Source organism: Myodes glareolus, chromosome 23 (genome assembly GCF_982192425.1).
Source record: "Myodes glareolus chromosome 23, mMyoGla1.1, whole genome shotgun sequence".
Lineage (NCBI taxonomy): Eukaryota > Metazoa > Chordata > Mammalia > Rodentia > Cricetidae > Myodes > Myodes glareolus.
Genome location: NC_142048.1, coordinates 48,658,477 through 48,678,177, shown reverse-complemented (window position 1 = coordinate 48,678,177; position 19,701 = coordinate 48,658,477). Strand labels below are relative to the sequence as shown.

Genomic DNA, 19,701 nt, shown 5'->3' with positions numbered 1-19,701 from the left:
ACACACAACACATCCTTACACACAACTTACACACACATAAAATATTAAAAATACTTAGATGTACTGTATCAGTTATTCCACCACTGCCTTCCAAATACAATGCCATACCCATTTTCCTTTATCAAATCACAACTACAACACAGTTTATTTAAGAAAAGTTTTACTAATGTGTTAATATTTCAGCAAAGTTATTGCAACAAGTTTAAAAGGCAGACAGACTAATATAGGCTTTAAAGGAACAAATAAGGTTTATACAATTAAATTATTACACAGATTTATTGGGATTACTGAATAACCACAAGGCCCAGAAAACAAATTAAATCTGAAAGATTAAATCCAGTATTAGCACCTACAGTATCTCTAAAAGTTAAACTTTTAACTGCTTCATTCATTCCTTAGCTTTCTTAACTTTCAACCAAATACAGTGCTCTCAAACTTCTAAAAGAAAGGACAGAAATTCCAATACTAAGAGTATAGAGATAAAGAAGAGCTGGAAAATTGACTTGAACTTGCAAGTTTAATGTGGAAGCCAAAACTTACTCGAGTCAATGAAAAGATTTCTGTGCCCTGAATACTGTATGTGGAGGCTATGAATCAGAGTTTGAGTAGGTTACAAATTAGCAACATACAGCATAATTCCTATTAACTTTTCTCCTAAGTTATATCTGTAACAAAACTAGAGTTAAATGTCACTTGCTTGTTACACACTTGGGGCAGAGCAGGGACAGGCATATCTGATGGTTGAGCATCTACTTATTGTGCTTACTGATTTGTGTAATGAACAAGCAACACACACAACATCTTCCCGACATTTCGAGGTAATGCACATGAACATAAATGCTTTCAAAGAAACAACCTGAATTGCATTAAATACTGCTTTAATAATAACTGCAATACTAAAACAAATAACATATATTATTCTCTCAGGGAGCTTCAGTTTCTGAAATTGAACAGCAGAAATCAATCTTAAGATCGGAATCACGTCAAGACCGGCAGCTTTTGGAGATCTGGGTGGTGCATCAGCCAAAGCACATGTGTGACACACCCTCAAAGCCTGTCACTAATGTGGGGGAGTAACTGTGCTAAGTCATGACTTGTTGAGTTATAAAGTCACCTAGGGAACTGGTCCAAGGAATGAACAGAACCAATGATACTGGTGTCAGGTAAGAAAAAGACTTTGTCTTGGGCTGACCAACTGCTTATTATTTAAATGGCTTTGAATTTTAAAAAGTGAAATGCTTCCTTGTATTTTCTTGAAACGAATCAAAAGATTACAGAGTCCTACACAATTGGGAGACACGAAGTGGATGCTGAGCGACAAGAGGTCACTCCAGGTGTGGCACCGTGGCTCTGGCAGCAGATACAAGAGAATACGCTCTGGAGAGGAGGTAGGGACACTCTGCCATCGGCCAGTGGATAGACGAAGGTCCCAGCTGGAGGCGGGATCTGCAGGAGGTGAAAAGTATTTTAGAAAGGAATGCTAAAAATAGCCTCGGAAACCACCTCTTATGACATGAGCTATGCTAACATCCAACTGCTTAGCGAGCTGTGGCAATTAATCACTTAGAATGTGCTGTCACGTAAGTGCTAGCAAAGGTCAGCTACTTTATCACTCACTAATTCACTGTGCTGGCAATTATATTTCATCTATTTTTAACCTTTATTTTATGTGCTTTGCCTACATGTGTCTGGACCACCTGTGTGCATTGCCGGGGAGGCCAGGTGAGGGTGTCAGGTTCTTTGAACTAGAGCTACAGTTATAGCCAGGGGAGCGCTGGTGATTGGACCCAGGACCTCTGAAATGGCAGCCAGCTCTCTTAATCACTGAATCATCTCTCTAGCCCCATTTCATCCTTTCTATAACATAGACAATTCTCTAGAAAACATATGCATCTAATATAGATAATAAGATATTAGAAAACTGAAAGGCAAAATATTTTTTGCTTAAAGAGCTTTTAAAAAGTAAAGGCATTCCCATGGTTTGTGATTTCATGTTATACTATTAATCTAGACAGCACTCTGTAGACTTTAAGAGAAACAGTCAAACTAAGTAAGCCATCCTTACAGTTTAATGTCCTTCTCTAACATCCTATGCCACACGGGATCCTGAAATTAAGGAACACAAAGCTCTGAAAACTACACTGCATTGAACAAAAATATTTGCATCCATGAAACTATCTAGAAATTCCTAACGCAATCTTTCCCATTTTAAAATGTCACTGTTGTCTTAATATTGATACATTAGGCTCTGGGGTATAACTGCTCACAACTTTACACCACTTCAGAAAAACATCCTGAAAGCAGTGACAGCTGTGAGTCCTGACACATGGGCTGTGCAAAGTCAGTGCAGCTGTGACTGATAAACGCACTCCAACAGCACACAACAAAACCACACAGAGTGCCTGGTGGTTCATCTGAGAGACATCAGACTGGAAACTGTACATGAGAAAATGTATGGGCAAGTAATGCTGTGCTCAAAACAAAGCCTTTAAAAGAAATAAAACATATGGCAGTCATTATTTAGACCTCTGGCTTTCAAAACTTTAGGTGATACATTAATTATAGCTAAAAGACCACAGTTTTGGAATGTTGAGTGATTTATAGGATTCAGTAAATGAACAGGAGAAAAATGGATTTTTAAAAAAGCTACTGAAAAGAAAGGGCATTAAGAACCCATGATCTGTCATTCTGTATGTTTCTGTTGCTGTAAACCTTGAGACGAAGCTGGCCTAGAATGGGCCTTTGTGGCTAATCAGCCTTGAACTCATCCAACCTTGTTAGCTATGTTATCTTGATTGCTAGTCTACTGATCTCAGTTTGTTCCTCTAAAGTGGAGACTTGTGAGATTCAGAAGGGCTGTTAACACAGTACCCAGCAGAGGAGGAGCCCACAAATGGCACCTGCTAGTTTTGTTGACCTAGAAGATGTTCTGTGTTACGCTGCCTGTTAATCAGGAGCAGACACCTGCGAAGCTCAGCAGACCTGTAACTGAGATGGAGGGACAGTCAAGTAGCATTCTATCCTTTAGAGAGCTGGACAAACACAGGGGCAGGCTCAACAACACCTGACTACAGGTTTCTATTACCGTAACTAATTTGTTCCTATTTATTAAAGGGTAGCACCTGGATATACGAGAATATTAAGGAATGAAATTTATGTTGTACCCTCCAGGTAAAGTTTCTTCCAAAAAGCTCTGAAGCCATGATCCCCCCACCCCAAAATGTCCCCGGGCCTCCTCAAAGCTAAGGCATATAGGCAGAAAAATCTCTGAGCTGATTCATATGTATAACACCCAGCATTTATGAGGCTAGGACAGCTCAAGCATTAAACAAGCTAAAGAAACACCTCTCTAAATATCACAGTAACAACCAGTCTTAAGATAATAGAGGGGAAAAATAAAAATTAAACTGTATAATCGAGTAAATTTGGGTTACATACACATTTAAAATACAAAGGGAACCTGTGATTAGCTGACACTTATACAAAGAGTAGAACACCCTACTTGATTTAGTCTGCTGTTTACCAAGCAGGAGGAAAAGTCATGCATAATTAAAAATCTTAACACTGTGTATAAACCATGTGATTTCATAGTCACCTTTAATCCTATGGTTTATCTTCCACTGCTCACACCTCTGTCTTCATAGATGGTGATTTCAATCTGAACAGCATGGCCGTTAAGAAAACACACTGAACTGTAACACATGAAGCAGACAAACTACAGCAAGATGGTGTGCAGTTTGGTTTATGCATTCTGTTTTGCTTATCTTTGAATTATTAAAATGTCTTCCTACTTTATTAAACATGCCTTTTCTGCTTTGTAAAAAGTGTTTATTATCTGCTATGATTTGAGTAACTTCTAAAACTCTAGTTTTAAAAAGAATCTATGAAGTTTTTTTTTTACATTTATTTATATTTATGTTCAGCCTACATGCATGTACACCAAGTGTGCACAGCACCTATCATGAAGTTCAGAAGAGGGTGTGCGATCCCCTGGAACTGGAGCTATGGATGTGAACCACCACATGGGTGCTGGAAATCAAACCTGAGTCCTCTGCAAGAGCAGCCAAGCCATTTCTCCAGTCTCTGGAATGAATATATATAAAATCTAGATTCACAGCTAAAAATTCATAGGAATTTAGGGGCTCAAAAATGCCCTGAAATTATATGAAAGCATTTCTTGGGAGAGGTTTCATGACTCCTTAAAGAACCATTGCTATAGAGTAAAATAAAACTCTGTATCAGTTGCACAGCCTAGGATAATGTGACTAAGTTAAAAATTATTTAGCCATTACTTCATTTATCAAGTAAATGAGGTTTTGCAATTTTATTTGCCAAATCTACTTAGTGATTTCTCAAGGCCTAGTGCCTCTAGAAATACAGACAGTATGTCTGAGGTAACGGAGTTACACATCTGGCAGCTGCAACAGACTTCAACTAATTACATGAATCTAGGGACTGCAACTCATTTGGATGGCAAATCTCAGCAGACATTTCAGAGGGGCTTCAGGCTCACAGTCTCTGCAGCTGAGATACATCACTCTTACAAGCATACTTTTACCTAAGATGCCCTCAGAACCCAGAGAGATAGTAAACAGAATACTAGACAATCCAAAGATCGGTACAATGCAGAGTTCAGAGATGTGCTTTAAGTAAGAAAACATGTCGGCAAAGGGATGCTTATGGTATATAATTCACATGAAAATTCTGAATGCACATATAAGAAGGAGTAGGAGCTAAATTCTCTCTGGTCAAGGACAAACAGTACCATGTTCTTTTTATAGATATTTGGACCTTCTGATCTGGACTAAAAAGATACAACTCGGAGTCCTCTCTCAATGGGGTCTGTTAGGAGGAGGCCTTGGGGAGCATATATCTTCTCATTCTGTTCCTGAATGTATTTGGAGACTTTCTTCAGGACCTGCCAAAAGGAAACACCACAGCTTTTTTATAGATTTCATTTGAAGCATTAGCCAGATATCAGAATATTCAGACAGTGAGCTGGTTTTCAATGCAAGTCATATGATTTATAAGGCAGAGCTCTTGTCGGCTGCACACAAGTCACAGTGTGTGCAGAATGCTGGGCAAATATGCAGACATATAGTGAGAAGCAACCCCTAACCCGTTCACCTCCGTCCTGGGCACACAGAAATCCTTTATACACACACAATTTCCCTTCTACTACTCACAAAGTGTCACCAGTTACTAGGACCTCTTCTAATATGAAGGATCGCTCTGCTCTTGCTGCTTAAGAACTACTTTTCTCCCTCTTGTGTGTTTTCAGCCATTTAAAGTAATGATTGGCCAATAACAAAAGGGAGCTCTGTCACGCTCCCGGGAGGTTTATTTCCTTTGTAAAGCACACAGATGTGAATGCTTGCAGGGCTTCTGATCACAGGTGTCTTGAATCATTCCTATGTTTGCATACATTGATACTCTGTAGCTTTCTCGTTTCCTAGACAGGAACTTCAAATTATAAATTTAGTATTAAGCTTGTAAAAGTCAAAACAAATGTAGACAAAACCCAGACAGGACACAAAGTAACTTTGAGAAACAGCAATTCTAAGAGAGTGAGAAAATATGGCTTTACCTAAAGTCAAGGAGCTACAGGCTTTACTTCAGGCTCAAAGTCATCAGATCCCCTATTTGGCTTTAGCATTCTAAGGAATTGTGATTTAATCTTTAAGTTACCCGGCACTTCCTTAGATTTATACTATGAGCAAATGATGAGGTTACAAACTGGATCACAATATAGAGGAAAAGCAATGCATGAAAACAAAACAGCACTAGATGTCAAGCACTGACTAAGTGCACAGATGTACCAGGAAAAGGAACAAGGAGGTAGAGGTTACAATTGAGATATTTTATTTAGTATAAACTAACTTAAACTATGAAGCCCTATTGTGGTTTGAACAGTTTTCTTATTGAAGGAAAATATAAATACTAATATACATATTACATATAACATTACATATATATATACACACACACACACATACATACACATACCATTTAGATTCTATCTTTGGGGATAATATAATTTCAGGTTTATTCCCTTTTTAAAAACGGTATGGATAGATACTGAAAGAGCAATCTACATGGTTCTTTACTTAGTAAATTTAAAACATTTTTTCTAAAAATAACAACTTTTTAAAACTAACTAGCTGTAGTAACATGTTTATCTGAACAACGTGAGCTCTGCTTGGTCATGATGAACAAACCCTACAGGCACTATCTTCACAGTCTGTCAATCATTCTAAATTAATGAGTGGAAGGAAGCAGTCCATAAATGAAGCCAACTCAGGACTTTCAATCACCTTTCCAATTCTCCCTTTTGACCCAGTCCATTAATTAATATAAGAGGGAACACAACTGTGTGCATGGACAGCTCTTAAGAATGGATCCCTTTGAACTGCTTCCTCCTTGGGCACAGATTACTAGCAAGGGAATAGCATTTCTTTATTTGATTCAAACATAATTTGTTGGTCAAAATTTCTGTTTAATCTTTAGTACCATTTCTGTGCATCTCTCTCGTTCTCTAAAAATAAACTCCAAATCTCCTTACACTATTTTGGAGAAGGCAATACAAATTGCTTTTGAACTCTTTATTCCTAGCAACAGTAAGCTGTTAATATGGGTAGTCATTCAAAGTTGTACCTGATATTTCTGTCCCAAGAGACCTTAATTAATATGGCATCTTATTCATACTTAATTTAATTTTCTATGTGTATAAGTGTGTGCCTGACCAGGGCACATGTGAAGGCCAAGAGCACAACTATTGGGATTCATTTCTCTGCTGTTACCCTGTAGAGTCCAAGGCTCAAATTCAGGTCATCGGGCCTACACACAAACTCCTCTATCCCCTGAGCCATCTCACTGGTTCTTATTCTTTAAATCAATGTCAAAACAAACCAAGATAACTAAAAAATTACTTTACTCCCAAACACTCAATACAACCTCAACTAGTATAACATTACAAAGTTAAACGTAAACATCAAACCTCCAGGAATAGACAAACTTAGGAATAGACAACCTAAGTTAATGTGACTCAGCACATAGGTTGCTAGAGAGGTAGCATGAACCTGGCTGAGTTGAGATCAGAATCTTGGTGGTTTTTTTTTTTTTTTCCAGAAAATATTCAAGTGTCCTTCTAATTACAGCCCACAGGCAAAAGGGATGCTTTCTAGTTAGTAAACAAAGCGGACAGAGAGGAGAACCAATTGTTCTCCAATACTAATAGATAGGAACAGTGGAGAAATAAAACTAACGTCTTTATTTTCACTGAAAAATCATTAAATAGCATATTATAAGCAACAAAGTGCATAATTGCTTAAGCAAGTTTTAAGGATTATTGACTATTTCAAAAAAATTCAACCCACACAATAAAGTGTAAGCATTATATTTAGTTTACTGCTCACTGACTAAGAAACTTTTGTGTTTAAAACACTGGGGTCTAAATGATTCAATCCCAGCTTTGCAGAGAGAACCAAAGGACATGGTTGCTGTGCAAGCCTCATGCCCTGAGTTCAGATCCCAGAGCTCAGGCAGAAGCTGGAAACAGAAGCACAAGCACCTAGAATCCAAGCATTACCGTAGCAGGAGACAGGGAGTCTGAGGGCCAGTTAGCCTGGAATATACAGCAGTGAACAAGAGAAGGAGAACACAGGGAAGACAGGGCCTGTACCCGAGGTTACTGATTTCTACAGGTGCCCTGGCACATGTATGTGTGCACATAAATACATAAAAATATTTTCTTAAAAAATCTACTTTAAGAAATTGTTTTAACATTTACTATAAGTGAGGCAATATATTAATTCCAAGATCTACTTTATAGTTGAGAGAACACCAAGAAAATGAATGTGTCCAAGATCCTATCGCTAGAATGACTTGTCTAGTACCCAGTTATTAATTTCTTCTTACAACTGTCACTCCAAAGGATGTACTTCTCTCACTGTTGGCAGAAACATACTTCTTTAAAAGCAATGCTGGATAAGTGTGTTTTTTTAATCTAAGGGAATTCAACTTTCCATCCTCTCCCAAAGTTAAAGTTAGCTCCTGCCCGAATCTGTTATCAACATATCCTTTGGAATCAGTCACTTCCTTCCACCCAAACTGCCCTGCTCCTAATCCAAGCACTCTCAGCTTGGACTTCTGTGAACTCCCTAACTTGTCTTTCCATTTCCACTCTTCTTTTAAGAGGTCCGTACTGTGGATATCTTTACAGGAAGTCATTCTATAAACATTTTAAGAATTTACAGGTATGTTTGGAGTTTACTGTGGAAACTTAAGTCATTTATTTAACACATATTCAAGGAGTGCCTAACATAGTCAAAACATGGTTTAGGCATTAAAATACGTAACACAATGGTTAAGGCAATACCTGTAGTTGAAGAGGACACATACCCCTATGTTCCACAGTGTTGCATAAGTGCCAGAAAATGGACACAAGAGAGAAATAATCTGATTATGAGAGTTAAGTAAAATTGGACAGGAACAGAAAATGGGACTGGTCGTAGCTGGGAATGAAAAGAACAGCTACTGCTGAAGAGGACCACAGAGCTACTATCTGACTGGAAACTAACCAAGTCTGGCTGTTGAAACAAGCAAAGGAAGGGTATGGGAGACAGCTAGGAAGGCAACCTGACACCAGCTTCAGGAGGAGCTTGCCTGATCCAGTCGTAATCAGGCAAAGATGGAAGGCCACTGACTTGGGAGTGGCAGGGGAAGTAAGGCTGTGTTTTATAAAGACTGGAAGGTCAGGTTGGAAGAGCAAAGAACAGGGAGAAATGAGTTAGGAGAATACCAGTCTCCTAACTAAGAGTGAGATGGAGGGACATCAACAGAGAAGACGGCTTTAACAAATGGGGAAACAGAAAACACTGCAGTTCTTTACAACTGAGTACTTTCCCTCTTCAATTCTCACACCTAACGACAGGCTAAAAAGACAGGGTACGCCTGAAAGAATGGGGAGATGGGACACTTGCATTCTGAGCATCTTAAGTTGGCACCAGAAACTCTAGATTTGGTAGGCAGCTGAAAGAGAAGGAAAAAAGCTCAAGTTGGAGGATAAGATTGAATATGAAATTTTGGAAAACAAAGTAATGAAGACAGAGATTTTCTACAGCCACTTTACACGAGGACTCTGAACACTAACCTGCTACTCCAAGCAGACATACACATTCTGACCTGTTCTTAAACATTTAGGGCTCACTCCTGCATACTAGGAACAACAACAAAATCTGAATTATTTTAAACACGCTTCTAAAGTTTAAAGCAACTTTACTATATAAAAACTTACCTTCTTTCATGATTTTTAGAGAGCCTCTAAACACAAATATACAGTACCTTCTCATAATGAGTTTCCATGCATAAAAAGATGGTATAAGCTGTTAAACAAGCCAAACAGCCTTCAAGATATGACTGGCCCCCAAGCTTCTCTGCTTCTGCGTAAAGGTTATTTAGAGTTCGAACTGTTTCTTCAAACTGCTGTCTGTCAATCTGTAGGGAGGAAAGAATTTAAAGTTTTAGAAACAAAGATGGTAAAGTCATTGCTTGCTACCACAAATTCACATTATTGTTTTGACAATATTCTGAATTTAAAGACAAGAACTAGATCAGGGGCTGGAGAAATGGCTCAGCGGTTAAGAGCACTGACTGCTCTTCCAGAGAACCCGGGGTCAATTCCCAGCACCCACATGGCAGCTCACAACTGTCTGAAAATCCAGTTCCAGGGGATCTGACACCTTCACACCAATGCACATAAAATAAAGATAAATAAATCATAATTTTTTTTTAAAAAAGAACTAGATCGGGCATGGTAGCATACACTGTGCCAGTACAAGGGATTCCAAGGCAGGAGGATCAGTCTTGGCTGGGGTTTGAATGAGAATGGCCCCCAAAGGTTCATGTTGTAATTCTTGGTCCCCAGTTGTGGAACTATTTGCTAAGGATTAGAAGGTGTGGCTGTGTTGTGTCACTGGGAGTGGGCTTTGAGGTTTCAAAAGACTCTTGCCGGGGCTGGTGAGATGGCTCAGTGGTTAAGAGCACTGACTGCTCCTCCAGAGGACCTGGGTTCAATTCCCAGCACCCACATGGCAGCTCACAGCTGTCTGTAAATTCAGTTCAAGAGAATCTGACATCATTATACCAATGTGCATGAAATAAAGTTAAATAATGTTTTTTAAAAAAAAGACTCTTGCCACTCTAGTTAGCTCTTTTTCTGTCTCCAACTTGTGAATCAGATTTAAGCTCTAAGCTTTTGCTCCTGTGCCATGTCTGCCTGCCTGCTGCCAATGCCCGATACCATGACAGTTATAGAGTCTACTCACCCTCTAAAACTGTAAGTAAGCCCCCAATTAAATACTTTCTTTCATAAGTTGCCTTCATCATGATGTCTCTTCACAGTAGAGAACAGTAACTAAGACATTAGTGATATAATGAATGCTGAGATCAGCCTGGGCTCATAAGACCTTATCTAAAATCCAAACTCTAAAAGATGAAGTGACTATCTTTTTATGTGGTTAAATCTGGATCCATGTTACTAATATAACTGCTTGGGTTTACTATTCATCCTAGGGGATACTAGAAATCTTGATGGTTCAAACTGCTACTTCCCTATACTGAAATTCTAATGATACTATCTTTAGTCATATATATTTGTATTTTGAGCACCTACAATGCTATGACCAGTCTTTATATACACACACCCTTAATTGTAGGGGCACATAAGAGGTTCCTTTTATCTTGGAAGAGTATTTATTTTTATTTTTTTTAAAACAGAGTCTTACTCTGTAGCCCAGGATGATCTCTTACTTGTGATTTTCCTGCCTTGCCCTTCCAAATGCTGGGGTTTAAGGTGTGCACCACCATTACCTACTGAGAGTAAGCAATCTTAAAGCAAGCATCTGAATACTGAATTTACTAGGAAAACGGCAAGAGTATTTTAAGTAGAGTGAGCAAATGGTAAGTTTTATGTTGTTTTCTCAGGCTCTCCTTTTGAAGCAATTATTTTGTTACTAGATCCTCATACTATGAGAAGGGTAAAGTTCTCAAACTGACACAATGCTTCACAATAAAGCCATTTCTAACCCGGCTTTATTGACATAAAGTACCACTTTATTTAGTGACATTATTACCCCATGTTCACACTAATATATTTGTCATTTGTCTCCCAGTGACATCTTAGTTAAGGACAGGCTGTATATGTTCCAGAAGATTGTATCACTAGTTCCATGGCATATATGCAACTTATGATGCTCAGAGGACCCATTTCTCAGATCACGTTTGGGTCGGTAAGTGGCAGAGGAAAATTGCTACTGCCATCCCGTTTTTCACTCTGGTTGAGATAGGGTCTCAAGAATTCCAGACTTCAAACTCATTATGTAGCTAAAGACATGATGACTTTCATGTCCTGATCCTTGTATCTTCTCCATCTTGCTAGGATTAACGCACAAACTATTACACCTAATTTTATTTGGAACAGGTACAGAACCCAGGGCTTCCTGCACATGAGGCAACTACTCTAAAAACTGAGTTGACTCTCCAGCCCTAGTAATTTGTTTTCACTTTCTTCTAACACTGTTTCGTATACTTCAACTTTCTATTCAACTTTCTATAGTTTCTCCTAGAAATTTTGATGCCCATTCGTATGTAGAGTATTTCACTGGTGACTATCATTCTGACCCAGGACCTCAAACACTCTGGGCAAGCACTCTTACTACCAAGCCACATATTTAGTCCAGAAAAACAATTTTGAAAAGTAGATAATATTTTATGATCTAGTCTTTGAGCTCTTAAAGTTTCTTAGGTCAGAGACAGTTGTCCTTAGTTTTTATGACAAGGGCTAGGTGGACAAAGATTTTGAGAGAGGCAGCTAGGCATAGTGGCACACACATTTAATCCCAGCCTTTGCGAGGTAGAGGCAGGCAGATCTCTCTGAGTTTAAGGCCAGTCTCCATAGTGGACTCCAGTACAGCCAGAGCTACACAGTGAGAAATACACTGTCTTGAAACACACTCCACCACCAAAAAAATAAAAGACTGGTCACAGAAGACCTAAGCCATGGTGCTCTTGCACTGGGATCACATCAGGACAGTTCAGGAGTTAGCCTAAATTAACCCTTTGGGTAGCTAGTGACCATTTAACAGTCTCAGTTTTGTTGTTACTTTATTTATCTAAGTCTTATGATCTGATCAATTTGTTTAAATTGTTTGCATTTCTTTATATACAGTAATTCAAAACAATGAAATCCAACCCAGGATTACCTTATTTCTTCCATATTACAAATGTCTCTTGGACTAGGAATACTAATTATTATTCTGAGAGTACCATAGTTTGCAAAATGGAGGTGAACCATTGGCTAGTTTAATAAACAAAATCTGAAGTCAGGGATTCATTTTAAAGCTAAGAAAACAAAAAGGAATAAAGTTGTTTTAAAAGCATATGAGAAGAAAATTTTGAGTTTTAGTGGTCAAACATTTACCTAACACATATGAAGTCCTGGGCTCCAACCTTAATTCCTGTATGTACACAGCACAAACAATTTTAAGAAGTTAATATAAAGGAGTGTGATGGATGGGGGCATAGACAGGAACAGTTAGGGTAAACAGCACTAACCATTATGGGCTTTATAATGTTCTGGGTTCGTGGAACATACAAAAATAGTGGCCTCACAAGATTATAATGGAGCTGAAAATTCCTACTGCCTAGTAGCATGGTAAACAGCAGCTCAATGCATCCCTCACCACTTGTGGTAATATCAGTACAAATAAACCTAAGCTTCTAGCCTACAAAAGCACATGCAACCAATACTTAGCAATGGCAGCAAGTGATTATGGTAGTGATCTACTACATATAATGTATGCTATCGCTTTCAACGTTCTGGATTGCACTCCTACTTATAAATACGGCAGCAGCAACAACAGATTAAAGTGCTTATGCCATGATCTACACATAGGCTATGCTACCGTTTTTGACGTTCTTTTGGACTGCATTCTTCCTTTCTTACACTTAATGTTGGTGTAAGTATATGGTTAGCGCAACAAACCTGCCTTAGTGATGTATTTCAATGTTGCACTTAAGCTTCAAAGAACGAACTCAGGCGTTCTTAAAATCTGTTATGTCTAAGCACATTAAGAGAGTCATTAATTCTCCCAAGATCTTCGGATATTGATTTAGAAACTATATTGAAAATTGGAACCAAATACAAAAATATGGTCTGATAAACATCATTCAGAATAGAAATAGGGGTTATTTTCTCAGAAGTGTTGTTCTTGTTGAAATATATATCCCTGAAGCCTGAAGAGATCACCAACACAAGACGCCAAGTCAAGGCTAATTCTGCTGACTAGATCAAGGACAGTTTGTCTCTACCACAGTTCATTTGGATTTTTTTCTATCCCGAAGACCAAGGGTGACTAAAACATTTGCATTTTGGCTAAAATGACAACAAAGCTTCCTTTGAAAAACTACCGAGGCATCTAAGGACGTCGGTGTCAAGGCACCACATTCTCCCAGGCAGGACTAAGGATGTAAGTGTCAAACATCCCATTCTCCCAGGCAGGGGACTCTTGTTAACTGACACAATGCATCCATCCACACGCTCAAACAGCATGCATGCAGTTTTTTTTTTAAACTAATGTAATATAAGGCACTTGTGTATTAGTTTCTTTCTCTATTAAGCTGACAAGTGTGATACTCCCACAGAATGAAACTGGGCCTACTAGCAGAGCAATCAGCAGTATTTCTAAGTTAGTAAAGAAATAAACCTTTCCCATCACATAAAGTAAGGAAAACTTAAACTTATAATCAACAGATACACATAAAGCTTTTCCAAATAGTTTAAGATATAAACTGAGGTTTAACTCACACACTAAAAAAGTCAAAAGCACATTCCATATAGTGTTCAGTACCACAAGCAATTCCGGGGTTTATCAAGTCAAAGAAGTACCATTTTTGGGTGCCAGAATTTAGCAACATCAATTTCCTGGAATAATGTGGGGCAATGTGACTACAGCTTATTGCTTAAATTTAAGATTATCAAAGAACGGTTCTACTATACCCAAAGGCTAATACCTGATTTTGCATATATGTGTCTGGCTCAATAAAGAGAGAAGTTTTACCTTTAAACCAGCAAACAAAGGCATTTAAATGGCATTTCACAAACAAGTGAATCAAAATCACACCACCCTCACTCTTTCTGAGACTGAGTCTTGTTATGCAGTCCATACTGGTCTATAACTCAGAATCCTGCCTCGGACACCCAGGTGTTCATGGTCACACTCTATACAGTATCTTTTCAAACCTTGTTTGATCTTTAGTTTGAAAAGGCAACTGGGCCACTAATTTGCCTATGGTTATAAATTAAACTTAAGGAGAAGATAACTAACCAACGATTTTCCAACACTAATATCAGTCAATGCTAGGGACTGAAAGCAGAGGCTCACACATGCTAGATAAGTGTTCTACCACTGAATTATGCCATCAGGATTCCCCTCTTTTCAAGCTATTTTGGAGTAGGATATCTTCAAGCTGCCCAGGCTGGCTTTGAACTTGACACCTTCCTGCCTTAACTTCCCTAGTGGCTGGGATTACAGGCCTAACTATTTAGTGTTGGGGACAGAACCCTGAGCCCTCAACCTGCTGAGGACAGGCTCCAGCACTGAGCTACACCCCCTGCCTACAACCCGACAAACTGATTTTAAATGGCTGGGGCACATTTCTCTAGTACACACTCCTCTCCGCCCACCTAGTTCACAACCAGCATTTCTTAGCCCCACACCCACACCACGTTTAATCATCTCTAAGTTCCTCACCCTTCTAGCTCAGTTTTTTGAAACTGACTTCTGAACGGGAAACGAAAGGTGAGTAACATGGCTGATGAACAAAAGAATCACACTGGGTAGGCACAGGCACACATATGCCCACAGCACTAACTTTGAAGCAGGATAGATTTTGGGGGGCACTAAATCTGAAGGAACGGCAAACAAATCCATCTTTGTTTATAAGGTTACCCAAAGACCCTATACCTGATGACAGTTTTGATATGCCAGATGAACAGAAAGATCCCAGGGATTGCTTCTGGGGTGAAGAGTTCACTACAAGTTCCTCAGTCATTCCTGCCCAGGCCCAGGGACGTTTTTCAGGTTCCAAAAGGGCCTGTCCGGCCTACCAGGCACATCACTAATAAACCCTTTCGGCTGAACAGGATGATCAGCACAGTGACCACAAGCATCAGTCATGAGAATGATGACGTTTCCTTTTGCGTGGAAAGGCGGTGGGGTATAGGTCACCACGGGCTGTATGAGGCAGCCTGGAGTTCCAGGAATTAGCGCCTCATCAAGGTGTCAATAACTCCGTGTGTGTGTGTGTGTGTGTGTGTGTGTGTGTGTGTGTGTGTGCGTGCGCGCGCGCGCGCCGTGCGTGTAGTATCAAGTTAAGGACACCCCAGGGTAGCGCATCATCAAGGTGTCAATAACCGTGTGTGTATGTGTGTGTGTGTGTGTATGTGTGTGCGCGCCCTGTTAAGGGCACTCCTGGGTAGACTGAAGGCAGTGTGCGTCTTAAAGTTCTATAGATCCCTGTACTCTGAGCATTGGCCTTAGTCCCTGTCCAGATACTAGACCTTACCTTCGTACATCTTTTGCCATGAACCTGGAGACAGCGGGTGAGATGGTGGACCCATACTCCCTCCCGCTCCAGGGACTCTCCCTCCCCAGGGCAAGTGCAAGGAGCCAGGCTGTGTGCGTACCCTGTTCTCCAGCTCCGCGGGGAACTTGGTCTGGAACTGGCAGCGTGTGCCGCTGCTGTAGTCTCGTTGGATGAACACCTTCCCGGACACCGGCGCCTGCTGCGGCCTCATGGCGAGGACAGGACCCGCCGCTCTGCGAGTTCGGGGAAGACACGGGTCAGATCGCCGGCCTGGAGCCGGCTCTCCGGCCCGCCAGCCCTTCGGAGCCACCCACCGCCCCAGGATGCCCAAGGCCTCCTCCTCGCCGTTCCCCTTCGCTCATGGCTGTGGCTGAGGGCCTCCAGCTACCCTAGCCCAGGACCCGCGCCCCCCCTTATCCTTGTTCGGCCCTGGGAACACAAACCCGCCTCCTCGGCCCTCCGGCAGCTGTCGCACTGCCTTCGCCGTCACTTACGTCCTGTCGCAAAAGTCTGGTCTCTCCTAAACTCATTCTGCGCCACACATTTACGCCCCGCCCCTCCGACCGTAAAGCGACCAGTTCACGGCTGCGCGCTGCGGCGAGGAGCGCCGTGGCTGGCAAAGGGTTCTCATTCTGTAGGCGGTGGAAGCCCTTCCGGGCGGAAGAGAGTGGAGCTGCTGACCCAGGTCTCCCGGAGTTCGGGGGGAAAGATGCCGGGGTTTGAGACGCAGGATTCCCTGTTAGCTGTGGTGAGGCAGTTTCTGGTCACGGAAGTGTTTTCCTTCTAGACTATTTGTGCCAGCTTTCATTTGTGCTGCATCACCGCCTGCAAACCAAACCCACAGCAAGAACGGCCATGACTTCAAATCCCTTAGACACCAACTGTTCACCTACGTTTACAATTCCTCAGGGCAAGGGAGGAGGAGAATCTTTCTGGACTGCATTCTCCCTCATCCCTCCAACTTTTCATTGAGGTGTTGGCTCTTCATCCCAGAGACCTGCTTACACAGCTACGCCCGCTTAGGCCACCAGACTGGACCTTTCTGGTGTTTCCTTCCTTCCTTCCTTCCTTCCTTCCTTCCTTCCTTCCTTCCTTCCTCCCTCCCTCCCTCCCTCCCTCCCTCCCTCCCTCCCTCCCTCCCTCCCTCCCTCCTTTCCTCCCTCCCTCCCTCTCTCTTCCTCCTCCTCCTCCTCTTTTTTTTTCTAATGCAACTTTGCCAGGTAGTTGATGTCTCTTACTGTGTTTTTAAAATAGCAATAGCGCGGTGGCACGCGCCTTTAATCCCAGCACCAGGCGGCGGGTAAGAGAAGCTGATTGGGTCTCTGAGTTCAAGGCCACCCTAGTTTACTTAGATAGTTCCAGGACAATCGGGGAGACGTAGTGAGACCTTGTCTCAAAAATGACTAGCCGTTGCCCTATGAAGGATGTAAGTAATCTACTCACTTAAAATGGACATAGTTTACTAAGTTCTATCGAGTTTGTGCCCTTAAACCACCAGTACAATCAAGATGTAAATACCACCTCTAAGAAGTTCCTTATTCTTAATAATCCTCCCTTTCTGCCACTCACCAGACCCCTCTGCCCAGACCCTGACCTTTCTGTGACTAGAAATCAGCCTGCGTTTCTTTGACGGTTATGTAAATTGAATCATAGTTTTGGTTTAGCTCTTACTGTAGAGATTATGTTGAGATTCCTCTGTTGTGTGTGCATGATTCCCTTTCTTTGACTTTGCCAGTTTGTTCATTCACTTACTGATAGACATTTGGGAATTCTCAGTTTTGGAGCAATGAAAATAAAGCTGTATTGACATTAACCTACATGTCTTTGTATGGTGTATTTTTTTTTAAGGGGTTGATATTTAGTGTTTATTTCTATCAGTGAGTAGAGGCATTTCTTTTTAAATTTATAAACGTTATTTTTAAAAAGCTTGCAAATGAGTAAAAAAGATCACACAGCAAAATTAACCAGATGCATTTTTTGTACATCTCAATGCATCTCAAAACAGAACAGAAACTGTGGAGCTTCACAATCTTACACTTTTAGTGTCTAATGTATTTTCTGCACTTAACCACCCAAAATAACAACAAAAAGTCCTTGGCAGAATTAAAATACTTTTTTCCCCATTGTTCCTTGATTTGGTTTGCAAAAAAAATTTCAGTTAAATCAATTGATGCTGTAACTGGGAAACTGTCAGATTTATTTGAGAGGGCATTAATCAGTTTTTCTGCTGTCTTTATTACCCTGGCTTCTGCACTCACCCACAGGCTTCATGTCAAGAAAACATGAATATACCTCCCTTAAGATCTCTTCCTCCCCTTTAAAGCTCTCCCTTCTAGTTTCATGACCTACAAACACACATATTTCTCTTTAGTTCATGAGTAGATGGCTAGGTTGTGGTAAGTATAGGGTTAACTTTTTGTGAAACTACTCAATTGTGTTCCAGTTTTACCAGTCGTGTCTGAGATTTCCAGTTGCTTTACATCTTTGTCAGAAGTCGTGCTTTTGATTTTTATTTTTCCATACAAAATGATTTTCAGTGTCTTGACATGTACTTATTTAGCTGTCATAGTCCCTCTGTGGCGATGTGACTGTTCCATTGTCTGGCGCATGTTTGTATAGTAGGCAGTAGCCCATCAGTGTACTGAAGTATGTGGCACAGGCTTATGCAGTAAAGAGATACTTATTTCAGTCCTGAATCTGTTGGACTAAGATGGGGTGACTTCTTTGGTTTAGCCCTCTGACACAGCTGGCACATTCTAAGGGAATATATATCTTAACCTGGAAAGCAAATGAAAATGGGTGAGGTCTTACAATCCATTTTGAGGGTACATCTCCAGTCATCCAAGAACCTCCTGCAGGGGCTTATAGCACTTATCAATACCTTGAGTACAAAATCTTTACGTACAGATTTCTCAGGGAATCAAGTCATGCTAAAACTATAGCATTTGTTTTTGTTTTTGAATTTTGAGATTTATGTTTGAATTAGACACAAGATTTGTAAACATTTTTTTCCCATAGATCGTAGACTGTGTTTTTCCTTTCTTAGACTGTTTATAGGCTTGAGAAAATAGCATGCAAATGTTTTGAGGAGGACATTATTCTGCGTGCCATAAGCATGGATTGAATCTCGCTAGTCTAGTATGATTGCCACTTCATTTGGTTATTTGGTTTCTATTGGAGAGGGGTTGCAGCTGGACTCCAATGCTCAGCTCTCCCGTCTCCTTTGTCTCTGCAGGATAAGAACTTATTGTGTATTATCTTGACTATAATTTTTCTCTGTCACTGAGTGTCTGTGTGTGGCTTCTCATCTGCCATCTTACCCAGAAGTGTTGAGTAAGCTCTGTTTTTTTATGGGACAGGGTCCGCTGTTTCCTGGAGGCTGGTCTCAACTCCTTATGGAGCTAAGGAAGACCCTGGACTTTCGATCTTCCTGCCTTTACTACTGAGTGCTGAGATTGCTGTGTAGGCTACTTACTGTGCCAGGTGTATGTGGTGCTAGGGATCAAACCCAGGGTTTTATGTTTGCTAAACAAGCATTCAAATAATTGAGCTACATCCTCGGTCCTAAAAATGTACCTAATAAACGCAGAGATGAATATCGTTATAGAAGCAATAGATTTCTAGGGAATGAAGATTGAAGTTGTTACCTTCTTCCCATTCTGTACAGAAATTCCTTCTACAGCCTTTTCCTTAAGCATCTGGATTCAATTTTCCATTGTTTTGCCAGCTTCCCTTCAAACTGCCTTCTAGATGTTTGTTCATACCTACAGACAAATGCTACTCTCAGTCTTGATCAGAGAATCTTCTCTTTGCAGTGAGTGGCAGTAAATTCAGAGCCTCATGCTGTTCAAGATGCTGAGAATAAGTGACATTTGAGTGCTAAGCCCTAAACAGAACATTTATACCACTCCAGTAAGGCTCTGGAACATTGGAAGAGGGAGAAGAAAGAATGTCACAGCTGGGTGACAAGGAGAAGGGTTGGTTGCACAAGGCTCTCTTCTGGGTATGACATGGCCATTGAAATAATGGGCTCACAGCAGCTGTCATTGTATGCAC

At 40.6% G+C, this 19,701-nt stretch overlaps 1 protein-coding gene and 1 long non-coding RNA gene across 5 annotated transcripts; one reads left to right on the top strand and one right to left on the bottom strand.

The window, feature by feature from the left end:
• Window positions 1–143: 143 nt before the first annotated feature.
• Window positions 144–16,164, bottom strand: Golga7 (golgin A7). Of its 4 annotated transcripts, none has more exons than XR_015736232.1 (6): window positions 16,089–16,164; window positions 15,746–15,878; window positions 9,343–9,495; window positions 4,766–4,918; window positions 3,596–3,692; window positions 144–1,446 (listed from the first exon to the last, which is right to left on the bottom strand). XR_015736232.1 is itself a non-coding variant. In XM_048456377.3 (6 exons), exons 2-5 carry the CDS (start codon window positions 15,854–15,856, stop codon window positions 3,625–3,627), a joined length of 405 nt encoding a protein of 134 aa, XP_048312334.1. In that variant the 5' UTR covers window positions 15,857–15,878; window positions 16,089–16,161; the 3' UTR covers window positions 144–1,446; window positions 3,596–3,624. The 4 variants fall into 4 exon arrangements, 3 of the variants coding, with proteins under 3 accessions (XP_048312334.1, XP_048312333.1, XP_085536860.1); XM_048456377.3 differs by having other exon boundaries at window positions 3,596–3,663; window positions 4,817–4,918; window positions 16,089–16,161; XM_048456376.3 differs by having other exon boundaries at window positions 3,596–3,658; window positions 4,817–4,918; window positions 16,089–16,157.
• Window positions 16,165–16,211: 47 nt separating this feature from the next.
• LOC148118358 (uncharacterized) lies at window positions 16,212–19,241 on the top strand. Its single transcript, XR_015736233.1, has 2 exons — window positions 16,212–16,393; window positions 19,005–19,241. It is a non-coding gene; the product is annotated as an uncharacterized LOC148118358 (long non-coding RNA).
• Window positions 19,242–19,701: the final 460 nt, after the last annotated feature.

Coding starts and splice junctions, on each gene's coding strand:
- Golga7 (XM_048456376.3), bottom strand. CDS start 15,856: ATGAGGCCGCAGCAGGCGCCGGTGTCCGGGAAGGTGTTCATCCAACGA. Junction 9,496..15,745: donor CCGCGGAGCTGGAGAACAGG/GTACGCACACAG, acceptor TCCTCCCTACAG/ATTGACAGACAGCAGTTTGA. Junction 4,919..9,342: donor TGGAAACTCATTATGAGAAG/GTACTGTATATT, acceptor TCCTTTTGGCAG/GTCCTGAAGAAAGTCTCCAA.